Source organism: Heterocephalus glaber, unplaced genomic scaffold, assembly GCF_053883595.1.
Source record: "Heterocephalus glaber isolate CG9 unplaced genomic scaffold, H.glaber_assembly_v1.0 deba00001481, whole genome shotgun sequence".
Lineage (NCBI taxonomy): Eukaryota > Metazoa > Chordata > Mammalia > Rodentia > Bathyergidae > Heterocephalus > Heterocephalus glaber.
Window position 1 is genome coordinate 52,015,140 of NW_028258317.1, and position 13,695 is coordinate 52,028,834.

General features: G+C 41.4%; 1 protein-coding gene across 8 annotated transcripts in view; it reads left to right on the forward strand.

Moving 5' to 3' along the window:
• Positions 1-13,641, forward strand: part of Tjp2 (tight junction protein 2) — a 155,004-nt gene extending 141,363 nt beyond the window's left edge. For 6 of the 8 annotated variants that reach the window (XM_087184081.1, XM_021252742.2, XM_087184083.1 and 3 more), the window contains 6 exons: positions 5,018-5,118; positions 6,246-6,458; positions 7,790-7,900; positions 9,013-9,342; positions 10,684-10,769; positions 12,328-13,641. In XM_087184081.1, the coding sequence (XP_087040207.1) occupies positions 5,018-5,118; positions 6,246-6,458; positions 7,790-7,900; positions 9,013-9,342; positions 10,684-10,769; positions 12,328-12,493 (1,007 nt within the window). In that variant the 3' untranslated portion in view covers positions 12,494-13,641. The remainder of the gene's footprint in view (positions 1-5,017; positions 5,119-6,245; positions 6,459-7,789; positions 7,901-9,012; positions 9,343-10,683; positions 10,770-12,327) is intronic. The other 2 variants (XM_021252740.2, XM_087184084.1) reach the window with 1 other exon arrangement.
• Positions 13,642-13,695: the final 54 nt, after the last annotated feature.

Sequence of the window (13,695 nt, forward strand, 5' to 3'; positions counted from 1 at the left end):
GAAATAGTAATTCTGATGCTGAAAGGGGTCATACAGGTTGATCATCCCTTCTGCAAAATGCTTAGGATCAGAAATGTTTTAAATTTTTGATTTTAGAGTATTTGCATATATATATAATGAGCTATCTTGAGGATGCAACCCCCAGTTCACTCACAAAATTCACTTATCTTTTTTTATACAACTTAATATATAGCCTGTAGGAGATTTTATAATATCTTGAATAGTTTTGCACATGAAACAAGGTTTCATGGTATAGAATTTTTTCTTGTGGCATCATGACAAGTCTCAGTTTTGGTCCTTGGAGCATTTCAGATTTTGTGTTTTTGAATCATCTAGTAATACAGTTCCTGCTTTTAACAGACAAGGAAGTCGAAGCCCATTTGCTTGTGAATGATGTTAAACATGCTCCCCTTAATTTCCCCCCTTGTCTTTAATTCCACTGAATGATTAGGAGCTTTCCTCAGACAGAGGAATTTGGGCTTCATGCAAGGATGTGAGAAATGAGGAAGGGAAATAACAGGTTATGGAAGAAGAATGAGACTGACAGGCTGGACATGGAGAGCAGGCAAAAGAAAATAGCCAGTAACTGTGAACGCCCCCTTTTTCTAGCCTCGAGTTAGTATTGTTGATTCTTTGGGACACATGGCGCAGTATAGCTGAGGCTGATTGTGGATCTGAAGGGGCCCATGTATATAGAAGGGTTTAGCAGCTTAGCTCTACCAATGGGCTCCAAGATGCTTGAAGGGAGAGCCTACTTTATCGAGCTCCACACGCATAAGGCCAGCACCAGGACTAGCAAATAGGCCAGGCGTAAATGCATGTGACCTATGGTAGAACTGCCTCTGGCCCACCAAGCCATTTCTTAGGTATGCTAGTCAGATACAGTAGTTGAAAGTTTTAGGATAACTAAAACCAGAAGAGATTGAAGGAGAAACATTGTATGAGCATCGAGTTTCACATGGAGCTTTGAAGGGACCTGATCTCATCATACCTTGCCAATCTGTGATGTTTCTTCAGGATGGGTGCTGCAGGGTGCTCCACAGATTGGACCAGTAGTCTGAGTGCTCCACCCCTGGTCTGTTACAATAGTCCTGCACACTTCTAAGTTTGACTACTCAAAGCTACACGGAAGGCTTCACCAGGCCCTTTTGTTCCCCATCCCAACTCCCAGTCTACTTGACCAGGTTGAGTCTGAATGGTGTGTGCCATGGCCGGAAACACTGGTTTTCAAACTTGAGCAGCAGAACCTTTAGGCAAAATTAATATTTTATTTTGTATGATTTTAAATATATAGTATTTTTTGAATTAATAGAAGTAATACAGTTCACAATTTGAAGTCCAGCTTTACATTACATGTAGTCTCATTAGGCTTAATATCCTGTTATTTTCCTTTTTGCATAGTTATAAAGCCCTTTTTCTTACTGATAAGTTTTTAGACAGTATTAAAATATCTTAAAATTTTGAGACACTCCTCAGTTAAACAGCAAATGCTTTATTCTGATACTTGCCCAAAGCAAGTTGACTTGTCAAAATAAGTTAGAATGTTAAGCTTGCCTCTTCCCCCTCTCAAATTTTAAAAAATACATTTATATGTACTTAGCACAAAAATTAATTTTTTTAAAAAATGAAGTTTGAGTTACATGTTTTTGTAGAATCTTTGAAGCACTCCGTTCATAGTTTGAAAACCATTCAAGTGGAATTAATGAACTTAGAGACCCAGATTGTAAAGTGTGGCATTTAAAAGTACTATGGGATGGCATAAGTCATTTTCTCAGCTTTCCAGGCTTTGTTAAAATGAAATTTGGACTGTTCAGTCCTGGTGATATAGGGGGAAGAGATATAACTCCCAAACCTACTAGAAACGCGAGTTCGTGTTCTCTAAAATTGAAGAATGAATTCTAGGAACAACGGAAGATAAGAGTGGGATAAATTTACTGGGAGAAAGAAAGCTTCTGCCTAAGAGAGACAGAAGGGGGACCGGAAAGTGGGTTGCCCGCTCACCCTACTTTTCAGAGATGTTTTATACAGCAAAGCCATGTGGTGAGGCAGGTACAAAGTGGGACAAAACTATAAGACCCAATGGAAATTTACAAGGTGGCCATAAGGTGGGGCACAGCCATGACCAACCAATAAGATTGTAAGTACAGTCACCCAGGTAATATTGATTAAATGGGGGTCAAATGGGAAGACAAGTCACATACAAGGAATTTCCCATTTAGAATATCAATCACTGCTATCTCTCTCTAGGGGAAGTAGTACTTCTTTTTCCTTTTATAGTGCTAACCAGTGAATGTGCCTCAATTGTTCTCCATGTTGGTTCCTTGCTGTGTTGGCTCCTGGAGGGCTGGTCCTGTCTAACTGCACACAAGATATCTAATTAACTTACCTATCTACAGTACTGGAATTTGGGGAGTACTGAACAAATGCTGAGTATTACTAGTTGATAATAATTTATACTTAATATCTTCAGTATCACATAATGAAAAGGCTTCTGTGTCATTATTTAGTCTTTGAAAAGCTTGGGTGGTGGGGTGGGAATCTTTACCAGCTGAGAAACCCAACTTCAGCAGGTTGTTCTTGGTTTCCTGAGGAGCCATGGAGGGTCAGTTGGCCACAGGAAGCAGGGGGAAGATGCTCAGCTCCCAGCTGGGTCCTTTGCTTAACTTGTTCATTTAGGTCACATTTGAATGTTGATGCAGCCACATGAATAGTTTTGCTGAGATGTGATTAACATACCATACCATTTGCCCATTTGAAGCATACACTTTGGTGGTTTTGGATACATTTAGAGTTGTGTAGCCATCACCACAATCATTTTTAGAGCCTTTCATTACCCTCAAGAGAACCCTCACACCCACTGGCAGTCAGTCACTCACTCCCGAGTTCTCCTAATTCTTCTTGCCTTACAAGTCACCTTTTGCTGCTGCCCTTGGTGCTTTCCCCCTCTTTGGCCAGGGGTGGGGAAGTACTCACTACACATGTGCCAGAACCGGACATGGATGCCCTTCAAACCCCAGTGCTCCCAGCCAGGATGGTGACTGGGTGAGGATCCTTTTAGAATGTCATACTCTTTAGTTTGAAAGCTGTGTTAAGCCTATCCAAGGGGCACAGGATAGGAGCAGCATGAAGTTGCTAGTACATATTGCAGAATATCACAGAAGCTGAAAAATCTTAGTGGGAAAGCTAACAGTAAGCCATAGGTATTTGGTTCATGGTCAGGGTGGCAGCATTGTGGCTGCACACCCACCTGTTTAAAGAGGCCAAGTGCATGATGTGGATGTTATCAACCATCCTGTGGAGCCCAGCAAATTAGCTACTGTGAAGCTCTTATGTTTTGTTCCTATGTTTGACTGTTAATGTGACCCATTAAGAGGTTTTGTGACTTCATCAGTAATGTAAACATATTTTTTGCATTTCTTCAGTGGCCCTTTTAACTCTAAAACTTTATTTATGATGACTACAGGCTGTACTTACACTAGACAGTGCCAATAGAGAGCTTTAAAAGACCACTTAACATTTTTCATGCATTTTGTTCAAATCACTCATTTTGTCTCTCGGGTATAGAATCTTACTTCCACATTTAGGTACATGGCATCATATTCTAGCTATGGGCGCAATAATCTTTGCAAAGTACCAGTATAAGGACACAAAAATCCATGGCTTCAAGGTTAATTTTTCTTGGTTTGTCCAATGTATCACTTTATTCTAATGCTGTAAATAATTAATAACCAAGGAAATTGTAAGCTCATTCAAGATTTTCTAAGGTCAGTGTTAGAACTTCTTAAATGAAAGAAAGCTGTATGTTACTTCAAAGAAAACTTGAAGCATAGTTGCTTACAAAGTTTGATTAATGGTTCTTTGGGGCTTGAGAAATGATGTACCATCTAATAAAAAGCCATGATGGTATAATTTTTAAAAATCTTACCTTCATTCTGATAATTTTATTTGTTTGTTTGTTTGTTTGTTTGGTACCAGGGATCAAACTCGGGACCTTGCGCTAGAACCAGTGAGCTAAACCCCCGGCCCAAGTCTGATAATTTTAGACCCAATTTAAATTATTATTTTGGACCAGTTTGCTTATCTGGTTTGTTTCCATTGGGTCCATAATATATATTGCCAGAGAACAACTATTTATGTTGTACTTTGTTGGTGTTTTATACCCATGTTCCAAATTTGTGTCTTGAGACAAGCTGTGTAGTGTGGTGGCTAAGGAAATAGACTCTGAATGCAAACTTCTGAGTTTGTGCTCAGGCTCCTTTATGTTCATGGCGTAAGACCGTGAACTGGTTAATTTCACAATTGTGCCTTAGATGGCTATGATAGCAGTACCTGCCTTGTAGAGTCTGTGTAAGCTTGATACACTAATCCATGTAAAGTGCTTGAAACAGTATCTGGTTGACTCATAGTAAGGGCTCTTATGTAAGATACATTTTGTTCTGAATGAAAAAAGAAATATTCCTTGAATACACATCAGTTGAGTTAGGTTAATCTGCGTATTCCACATGTTTAAGACGATCCAAGATTTCAAGCGTTGAAATGTTCCCTTTAGTATTTATTAGAGATAGATAATAGTTTAGTGGTGCTTTTTCTTACTTATAATCTGCATATCTACATAGTCATCTTTAAAATATGGTACTTTAGCCTGGGATTTAGCTCAGTGGTTCTGGCGCCTGCCTCGCAAGCGTAAGGTCCTGAGTTCGATCCCCAGTACCAAAAAAAAAAAGATAAAATGTGGTACTTTTATTTTAGATCCATTATGTGTGCTACTGAAAACATTCTTTTAAAAATATATTTTTTGAAAGTGGCTTTTCTGAAAAGTTGATATTCTGAAAATAAACCCATTTTTAGCTTTATCCTGTCTGTCTGTAATGTAAACTACATCAGCTAGATGGTTAGTTACATTCATCCAAAAAGATTTAGTGCTAATTCAAATATGACAAAAAAATAGGTCAGGTAGCTTCCTGAATAAACACTGCTGTAGAAATTGATGCAGACCTTTTTGTTTACATTTCTATAGCTACGATCAACCTAAATTCAGCTAATGATAGCTGGTTTGGCACCTTGAAGGACACCATTCAGAATCAGCAAGGACAAGCAGTGTGGGTCTCTGAAGCAAAGGTATGTGGCCTAGATACGCTGCTATGAGGTGAGAGTCCGTGTGCTGAATCTTTCCTCAAGAGGGCAGTGAATGTAGGAAGTGATACTAACATGTATTCATCAAGTCTGAAATTTTATAAATTTTCCAACACAGTGAAAAAATGAAGGCACTTTTAAAAGAAAAGCAATATGATGAATGCAATCCTACGTTCACTTTCCTTTTACTTTAATGTAGTAACTGTATTGTATTCCAAGTACACTAATCAGAGCTTACAAGATCTTGTGCTGAGCTCCACAGCTTGCTAAGGACATGGAAACTTGGAGTGGAGATGAGAGGCAAGATTGAGGACCACAGAAAATACAGTTAATACAAAAAAGAAAAACTAATGGAGTTGGAGCTGCTTACTTTAGAAAAGGGATTGGCAGAGAATGGGTCATAGTTCTAGGAGTTTGAATAGGTGATATGACAGCGTCTAAGTCTCTAAAGTTGGAAAGCATCTCATCTGTAGAGATAGTTTACACACTGTTGTGCTGCGGGGAGAAAGGTGAAATATCACAGAATCTGTGGTTCCTTTGGTGCTGGTGTCCTGTGTTCCAGGTGAATTGGTATAGATTGTGAGCCTTTATAGTGAGGATTTTGTTACAGAATTGACGAAGTCTTGCTCTCTGGGGACTGGATGGTTAGTCCAGGTATCCAGCACCCACAAAGTGCTGACCATCTGCAAGGCTTTGTACGAGCTTGCTTCTACCCTCAGAGACCTGAGAGTATTATAGATGAGTAGATACATGCATAGCACAAGGCAGTGTGCATTTATTCTTAGGAAATAGGTACTAAGAGAAAAGGCTGGAGAGGAGCTGGATTATGGAAGAAAAGCACCACAATTAGTGAAAGCATGGATCAGTTGTGGAATATAGAATGGATGGCAGCAATGATAGAGGGTCCCTAATTTGGATCCCTCCACAAAAATTAGCATAATGTCTACATTGGATCAAAGCCAAGTGATTTCAGGAAACTAAAGCTATCTTCCCTGTCTAGCACATGTCAAGGTTTCAGACACTTGGCTGTGCCCTTGGGAGTTTTTTTTTTGAGTCCCCACTCCCAGGGGCCATGACAGATCCCGCTGACCCTCCAAAACAAATTCCTCTAGATGGAAGGGATGGATGATGACCCCGACGACCACATGTCCTACTTAACTGCCTTGGGCGCGGACTATCTGAGTTGCGACAGCCGCCTCATCAGTGACTTTGAAGACACCGATGGCGAAGGAGGTGCCTACACTGACAATGAGTTGGATGAGCCAGCCGAGGAGCCTCTGGTGTCTTCCATCACCCGCTCCTCAGAGCCGGTGCAGCACGAGGAGGTGAGGGGAGGCACGGCACAGGCTTCAAGGCCCCGGGCAGGAGAAGAAGATTCTGGTGTTTCACTTGCTTCTTCTGGACAACAGTTAACTCAGGGTGTTGTGAAGGGATTCTTAAGGGTCGGAGCAGATGACAGCCAGGGAGTCTTCACTCTGAGTCAGCACTTACATGGTTGTAGCAGTGGTCCGTGGGAAAGGGGGACCAGAAAGAAGCTGAGTGATCAGCACTCCTCTGCCCTCAAGTATGATGGGTGAACAAAATGGCTGTTAACACCAGCTGTCCAAATTACAAGTGGAACATTTAAATATGACAGGGCTGTATTTACTTGTAACCTTTGATTAGGTCTCTCTGTCTGTACTCTTAGGAGTCCTTGCTTTTCTTCTCCACTCTACCTTTAACCTTCTAATCTTGCTGAAGCTCCTGAGTGTTTCCCCATCAGTTTCCTTCTCTCTTGTATTTCAATTTTGTGATTGACTTTATGATCATTTATGCATCTAATTACATGTACTATGCATCCACTAGCCAGTTATTCGACAGCTTACATGGTCCTAGAAATTACATCAGCAGTTAGTGGTTTATTAATTGCACCTTGGAAAACATTGGAATAATGAACTTTGTAGATGAGATTATCCAAATATATGTGGATAATTATTGCTGTAGACTTCCCTTTAGCAGTCTAATGCAGTGTATATTTTTCTTTCTGAAATATAAATACCAAAAAAAAAAAAAAGGTGAAGGAAAAAGAGAACCCACCCCCAGAAAAATAATTATTGTATGGGCCAGGGATTTAGCTCAGTGGTGCCACTGCTTGCTCCGCAAGCACAAGGACCCAAGTTCAATCCCCGGTACCAAAAAAAAATTAAATTACATTAAAAAAAATTATTGTATGCTGCTAGATACAAATAAATTAACCCCTAAATCTCCATGGAGATAGATGCTTAGAAATGTTTATAGTTATTGGGCCGGGGATTAAGCTCAGTGGTTTTGCCACCTGCTGTGCAATCGCAAGGACCCGAGTTCGATCCCTGGTACTGAAAACAAAACAAAACAGAAATGTTTATAGTTATTAATGGCACAAGAAATATCAGACTCTAAGAAGGTGTTTTTGTTTTGTTTTTAAATTATACTTTAAAGGCAGACCCTACTACGTTAGATGCATCCAGTTCTATAAAATGTGTCCTAAGCATTTTCTAGTGGAAGGATGGCTAGGAGGGAGCCCTAGCTCAGCACCTCCACTCTGGACTCTTACAAGTTTGTAGAACTCCAGCAAAGCAGACGAGTGTTTTCTCTCTGCTCAGATTTCTTGTTGTGAATGAACCTTTATGTTTTGTAGAACATAAGGAAACTCAGCTCAGACCCACCAGCTCAGATGAGGAGGGCTGCTAGCAGAGATCAACTTAGGGACAGTAGCCCACCCCCAGCATTCAAGCCAGAGCCGCCCAAGGTATGTGGTTGGGAAGCCTCAGGATGGGAAGGAGGCCCGTGGATTGCCCGGGAGAACCAAGTACAATGGTATTGGATTACAGTCTTGGCTCACAGTGTTCTCTGTTAGAGCCGGTCTTTTGGACCTTTGGGTGAGCCCAAAAATTACAGAAAGGGAAGAAGATAGAGTCAGTAGAAAGAGAGTGTACAATTTTAGGACTCTTAGAGTTTATTTGATTCACTTACTTGTAGAAAACATTTGCCAAATGTTGCATGCCCAGAATCACCACTTTCAGAATCTATTTTTCTTTTTCTGTCCAAGTTTTCTACCCACAGTCTGAATTGGATTCATCAGAAAATCCTTACTAGTGATTACTAAAGAAAACAATCATTACCATTCTTTAGAATGTCTGTCATGAAAGCAACTTAATTTGTCTGTTACCCAGAGCAGAATCAGCCTAAAGACCCAAGGGAGTTATGTCATATGATTCTTCTGTCACCATTGGAATTAAAGCTGTAACTATAGGCTTTTCCTTAAACGCCAATGAGATATCTCTAGCTCAGTAATTTGGAGGAGAAGCAAACAGTAATCGATTGTATGAGCTGTCAGGAGTAATTACTGACCTTGTACAGTGAAAATTTGCATCAGGGCTAGAATCCAAGTGTGAAGGAGAAATGGCTTTGACCTGCTGCACTGTCCTCCCGGCCTGTCACCAGGCTCACTTCCCTCTGGCTGGCCACAGGTTTCATCCTTGGGCCTCGGCCTGCACTCTTACTGCAGGATGACCTCTGAAGCCATCCTCTCAGTCCTAAAGCTGATTTATTCTGAGATTTTCACCAAGATTCTAATCTCCTCTAGTACAAAATTACTCAAGGCCTAATCTACCTCTAGCAACGATAGCACTTCCAGCACTCTCAGTTTTTAAGAGCTCTTGATCCTCTTTTCTAGGAAGGAAATTGGGTTTAGCACGCCCGATTAATGGCTGTTCACCCTGCCATCTTTGATTCTTTGTCAGAATGATATTTATCCATCATCTTTGGAAACTGATCAGGAAATGAAGTGTATTAAATCACTAATGTAGACTTGAAAATAACTGAAAGCCCAAGGTTAAAAAAAGTCATTGTTCTTTATAGGCAAAAACCCAGAGCAGAGAAGAATCCTGTGACTTCTCTAAATCCCAGGAATATAAGTCAAATCCCTCTACCATGGGTGGAAATGAAATTCCCGGGACAGCTGGCAAAGGTTGTCCTCCCCCTGTTGCGGCGAAACCCTCCTTTGGACGATCCTTCCAGAAGCCCTCCATTTCCAGCCCTCCCCCGGAGAGTGAGGAGCTCAGGGAGAACAGCCAGGAACAAGAAGACACTCCCAAATCAGTCCTGGGCAAAGTCAAAATATTTGAGAAGATGGATCATAAGGCCAGACTACAGAGAATGCAAGAGCTCCAGGAAGCACAGAATGCACAGGTAATTGCTGTCAAACCACTAGAGTGTGTCATAATTTAAATAGGTTTGATTTCAGTATAATGGCACACAGGCCTTTTCCACTGCCACAGGAATGACAAGGAGGTCAGCATGCACAGCACTGTATGTGTTACTTCCACATTGCCAGCTATCAGCACATCTTTTTTTTTCTCCCAGTCAAGAAATAAGAGTCAGATTCTGCTCTCCTGCTCTTCATATTGTGTATGGGCTTTGGAATGGGGGAGTATGATGAGAGAATCAGTGTCATTCAGAAGTAATTTTAGCTAGTATGCTGCTCATGATTATTTGGTAACTTAGTCTTTGCTTGCGTCCAGGTTTGCCATAGAATCCCAACATACTTTGGGTGCTAAAATGAAAAGCCCCATAGATTGTACATTTTCAGCTGTTTGAGTTTTTGTTCTGTGTGCACATATAACCTTTCAACACCAAAGACAAATTTAAATGAAGCTGGGCATGACAGCACATGCCTGGAATCCCAGATACTCAGAAAGCTGAGGCAGAAGGGTCACTAGAACCCAGGAATTTGAGGCCAGCCTGGGTAACAGTGAGACCCCTTTTTGGGTATTTTTTTCTTTTTTTTAGTACCAGGGATCCAACTCGTCCTTGCGCTTGCACAGCAGGCGGCAAAACCACTGAGCTAAATTCCTGGCCCGAGACCCCTTTTTTGATGTAAAGGTTCATGGAGCATATTCTGCCGCCCAGAAGGTAGGGGTTGTCATCGTTCAATTATGTCACAGTAGTAGTGCTTCTGAGCATTTTTTTGGTATTTTTTATTGTGATAAAACATGCTTAATATAAATTTTATTGTATTCAAGTGCATAGTTCGGTGACATTAAGTACATTCACATTGCTGTGCAACTATCACTACCGACCATTCCGAAAACTTTCATCCTTTCGAAGTGAAACTCTACCCCTCCTGCAGTAGCACCTCATTCTATCCTCCCTCCAGCCCTTGGCAACTACCATTTTACTTCTGGATATGACAAGTTAAGAACCTTATATAAGTGGAGCTCTACAATATTTGTTCTTTTTTGTGACTGGCTTACTTTGCTTTTCGTGCTGGCCTCAAGGTTCATGCATGTTACAGCATTTGTAAGGATTACATTTCCTTTAAACATCTTCACTATTTGACGTATACCACTAGGTACCACATGCAACCATGAAAACTAGAGTTGCGTTATTTTCCCTCTTCTCAAATGGGGTAGGAAAGTAGGACAGTGGAAGGGGTGGGCCAATAGGGAACCAGAAAAAAAACCCCACAAAAAACCTGTGCCTGCCTGCACTTCACTCTTTCCTTCCTGTTCTTTTTTCCTAACACTGCAGATTGAAATTGCTCAGAAGCATCCTAGTCTCTATGCAGTTCCAATCAAAACACCCAAGCCAGATGCCGGCCTGTCGCAGCACACAAGGTAAGGGCTGGGCTCCCTGATACGGTAGGAAAGAACAAAGAGGGGCCTTCTCTAACATTTATCCTTGAGGAAAGAATTTTCTTTACCTAGATTTTAGAACAGTGAGAGGAGTTTTTTCCATCTGGTCAACTGTTTAACTTACCCATTACATCAAATTTTAATTGTAAAGATTAAAGTGTCAAATTCATAGTAATTTCACTTGTGTGCCTGGTACCCTTTGCTAATGTTGAAGCACAGTTATGTTACACTTTGTCAGGGTAGTGCATGAGGAAAATGCTAGGGCTTAGACCTGTTTTGTCACTGCTGTCTTGTGCTCTTAGCCAAGCTCCTTAATTCCTTTGCGTCCCCCAGCAAAGTCAGCCCAATTGTGTGACCGTGGGTCTGAAGGGACTATGACAAATAATTGGCAGTGTCGATAAGATGCTGTCTTAGTCACATTTCTTGTTGCTGAGACAAAACACCTGACACCCAGAGTTAAGGAGGAAAGGTTTATTTCAGCTTACATTTTGTAGAGGTCTCAGTCCAAAGTTGGCTATAAGGCAGGGTGGCATGACAGAGAGGCATCAAAGAGGAGGAACAGTCCATGGCAAGCAGGGCAGGCAGCAAAGCAGGGAAGCAACAGCAGCAGCAGCAAATGATGGCAGCAGCCCTCTGTCCCTCATACTCTGTCTAGGCCACCCACCCTTAGGGGTAGCACTCACACCCAGGGTGAGCACCCTTAATCCTAGCATAGTACTGTTAATCCCAGCATCGCATCCTTAATCCTGTCATCACACACCTTAGATCTACCCACCTTCAAAAAGCCCCACCTATAACCACATGAGGCTTTGGGGCAGTGTCTAGATACAAGCCACAACAGATGCTGCCTACATAAAGTGCCATGCAGGCAGTAGGAATTATCCCAGCATCTTTCTATTGAAGTTTTAAATTGTATTGTCTCCTGCTTCTGAGAATAGAAAAAAAAATTAATAAAATTACATTTTTTACAGCCACTGTGACTGGAAACAAGTTTTGCTTTATGGCAGTAGGAAACCAGAAACAAATTTTCCCTTACCAATTGAAGAGTAACCCAGTTGACTAGGTTGCCTGTGGCAGCAAAGAGGACTTGGTATTTGTTTTTTCTGTTGTTTTGTTTTTTTGGTACCAGGGCTTGAACATGGGACCTTGCGCTTTCGAGGCAGGTACCGGAACCACTGAGCTAAATCCCTGGCCCTAGGACTTGGTATTTTTGACACTGGCTGAACACTCACTCCCTTGGTGTCACCAGGGAACTTAGGGGTGGGGACAGCACCCTCTGTCCAGTTCTTAGCTTCAGGATCAATTGGTTGGCTTCCTCACTCACTGCTCCAATAGGCCTTGGCCTTGACCTGTTTCCTGTCCCATTCCACCATTTTGTGGCCCTGGAGTGGGACTGGGAGTGCCCTGGTCATTTGGCACTGTGCTCAGAGGTCAGTAGTGACCAGCATTGGCTATTGCTGGCTGAGCTCATAACTTCCCCTCCATGGGCGGCTGGAGGATGTGACATCCCTGGGATGTGTGTAACCCCTCACTTTGTTAGTTCCAGACCCCCTGAGCCTCAGAAAGGCCCCTCGAGACCCTATCAGAATATGCAAGGAAATTACGGAAGTGACGCAGAGGAGGAGGAGTACCGCCAGCAGCTGGCAGAGCACTCGAAGCGCAGTTACTATAGCCAGCCAGCCAGATACCGGGATACCGAATTGTAGGTGTCTGAGCATGGACTCTTCTGGGCCTGTCTGCTGCCACATGAGACACTGCCGGGATGGTTCTTCCACAGCAGACATGCACTGAGGTGGCGTGGTGGAAACTGAACTTGGCATTCTCCTGGGGAACCCAGGTGCCAGCCAGCACACATTAAGAACTAAGACTCTCTGTGGAACTAGGGTAGAGAAGTTTATTATGGCTTTGCACTCAGAATTGAGAGGAACACCACAGTCTGATATTATTACTTGCTTCGGTGGACCAAAATCTGTATTAATGCTGTTGGTGTGTTTTTAATGTGTATATTAAGAAGCAATAACTTTTCCCTCATTTGTGCCTTCAAGGATGGCTTCAGTGTGAGGCAGAATGTGAAAAAAGGAATAAAATATATTGTTCAACTCAAACTAAATTTAAAGTATTTTATTATAAAGTGCCTTTGATAAGTGTCTTAAATTCTCCTTTAAAGCTTTATGCAAAGCCATAATGGACTAAAACTTTATCTTGGCTACATTTTTTATACCATTTTAATAGCTGTGGTTATCTCCTGCACATCCTGTCATCCTTTCCCTGTCATCTTTTCAAAGTGTTCGTCTTTGTAATATTGTCTATGAATTCTGATTGTACATATAATAGCTGTACTGGGTAGTTTGGCTGTAAAGTGCTAAAAAGCTTGAAGGCCAAGAAGTTGGTATGGAAATTTATTTGTTTAAAATCATGTGCTCCAGGGGCCAGGGATTTAGCTCAGTGGTTCTGCTGCCTGCCTTGCAAGCACAAGGTCCCGAGTTCGATCCCCAGTACAAAAAAAAAATCATGTGCTCCACAAAAGAAGACAGTTGAGAAAAACATATTTAATTCCACAAGTATGTCTATTGATGGGCATCAGTTTTATAATTTAATAAAAAGGAGTACATTGTAATTAGTAATTTGCTTTGTGGTGAATTTCTGCACACACACAGACGCCATGCTAAAGGCTTGAACTCAAGGTATCAAGATATGTAAGCAAGTGCTCTACTAGTAAGCTATATCCTCAACCTATTTTTAATGCAACTTTTATTTCAATTACTGATCATGCAAGTGAAAACTGTTCATTGTTGAACATTGAAAAATGGAGCCACTTAAGAAAAACAAAATAAAGACTACTTATAATCCTGTGTTTGGATTGTTTTTATCCACTTCCTTCAGGTATGTATTTGTAGATATCTGTGTA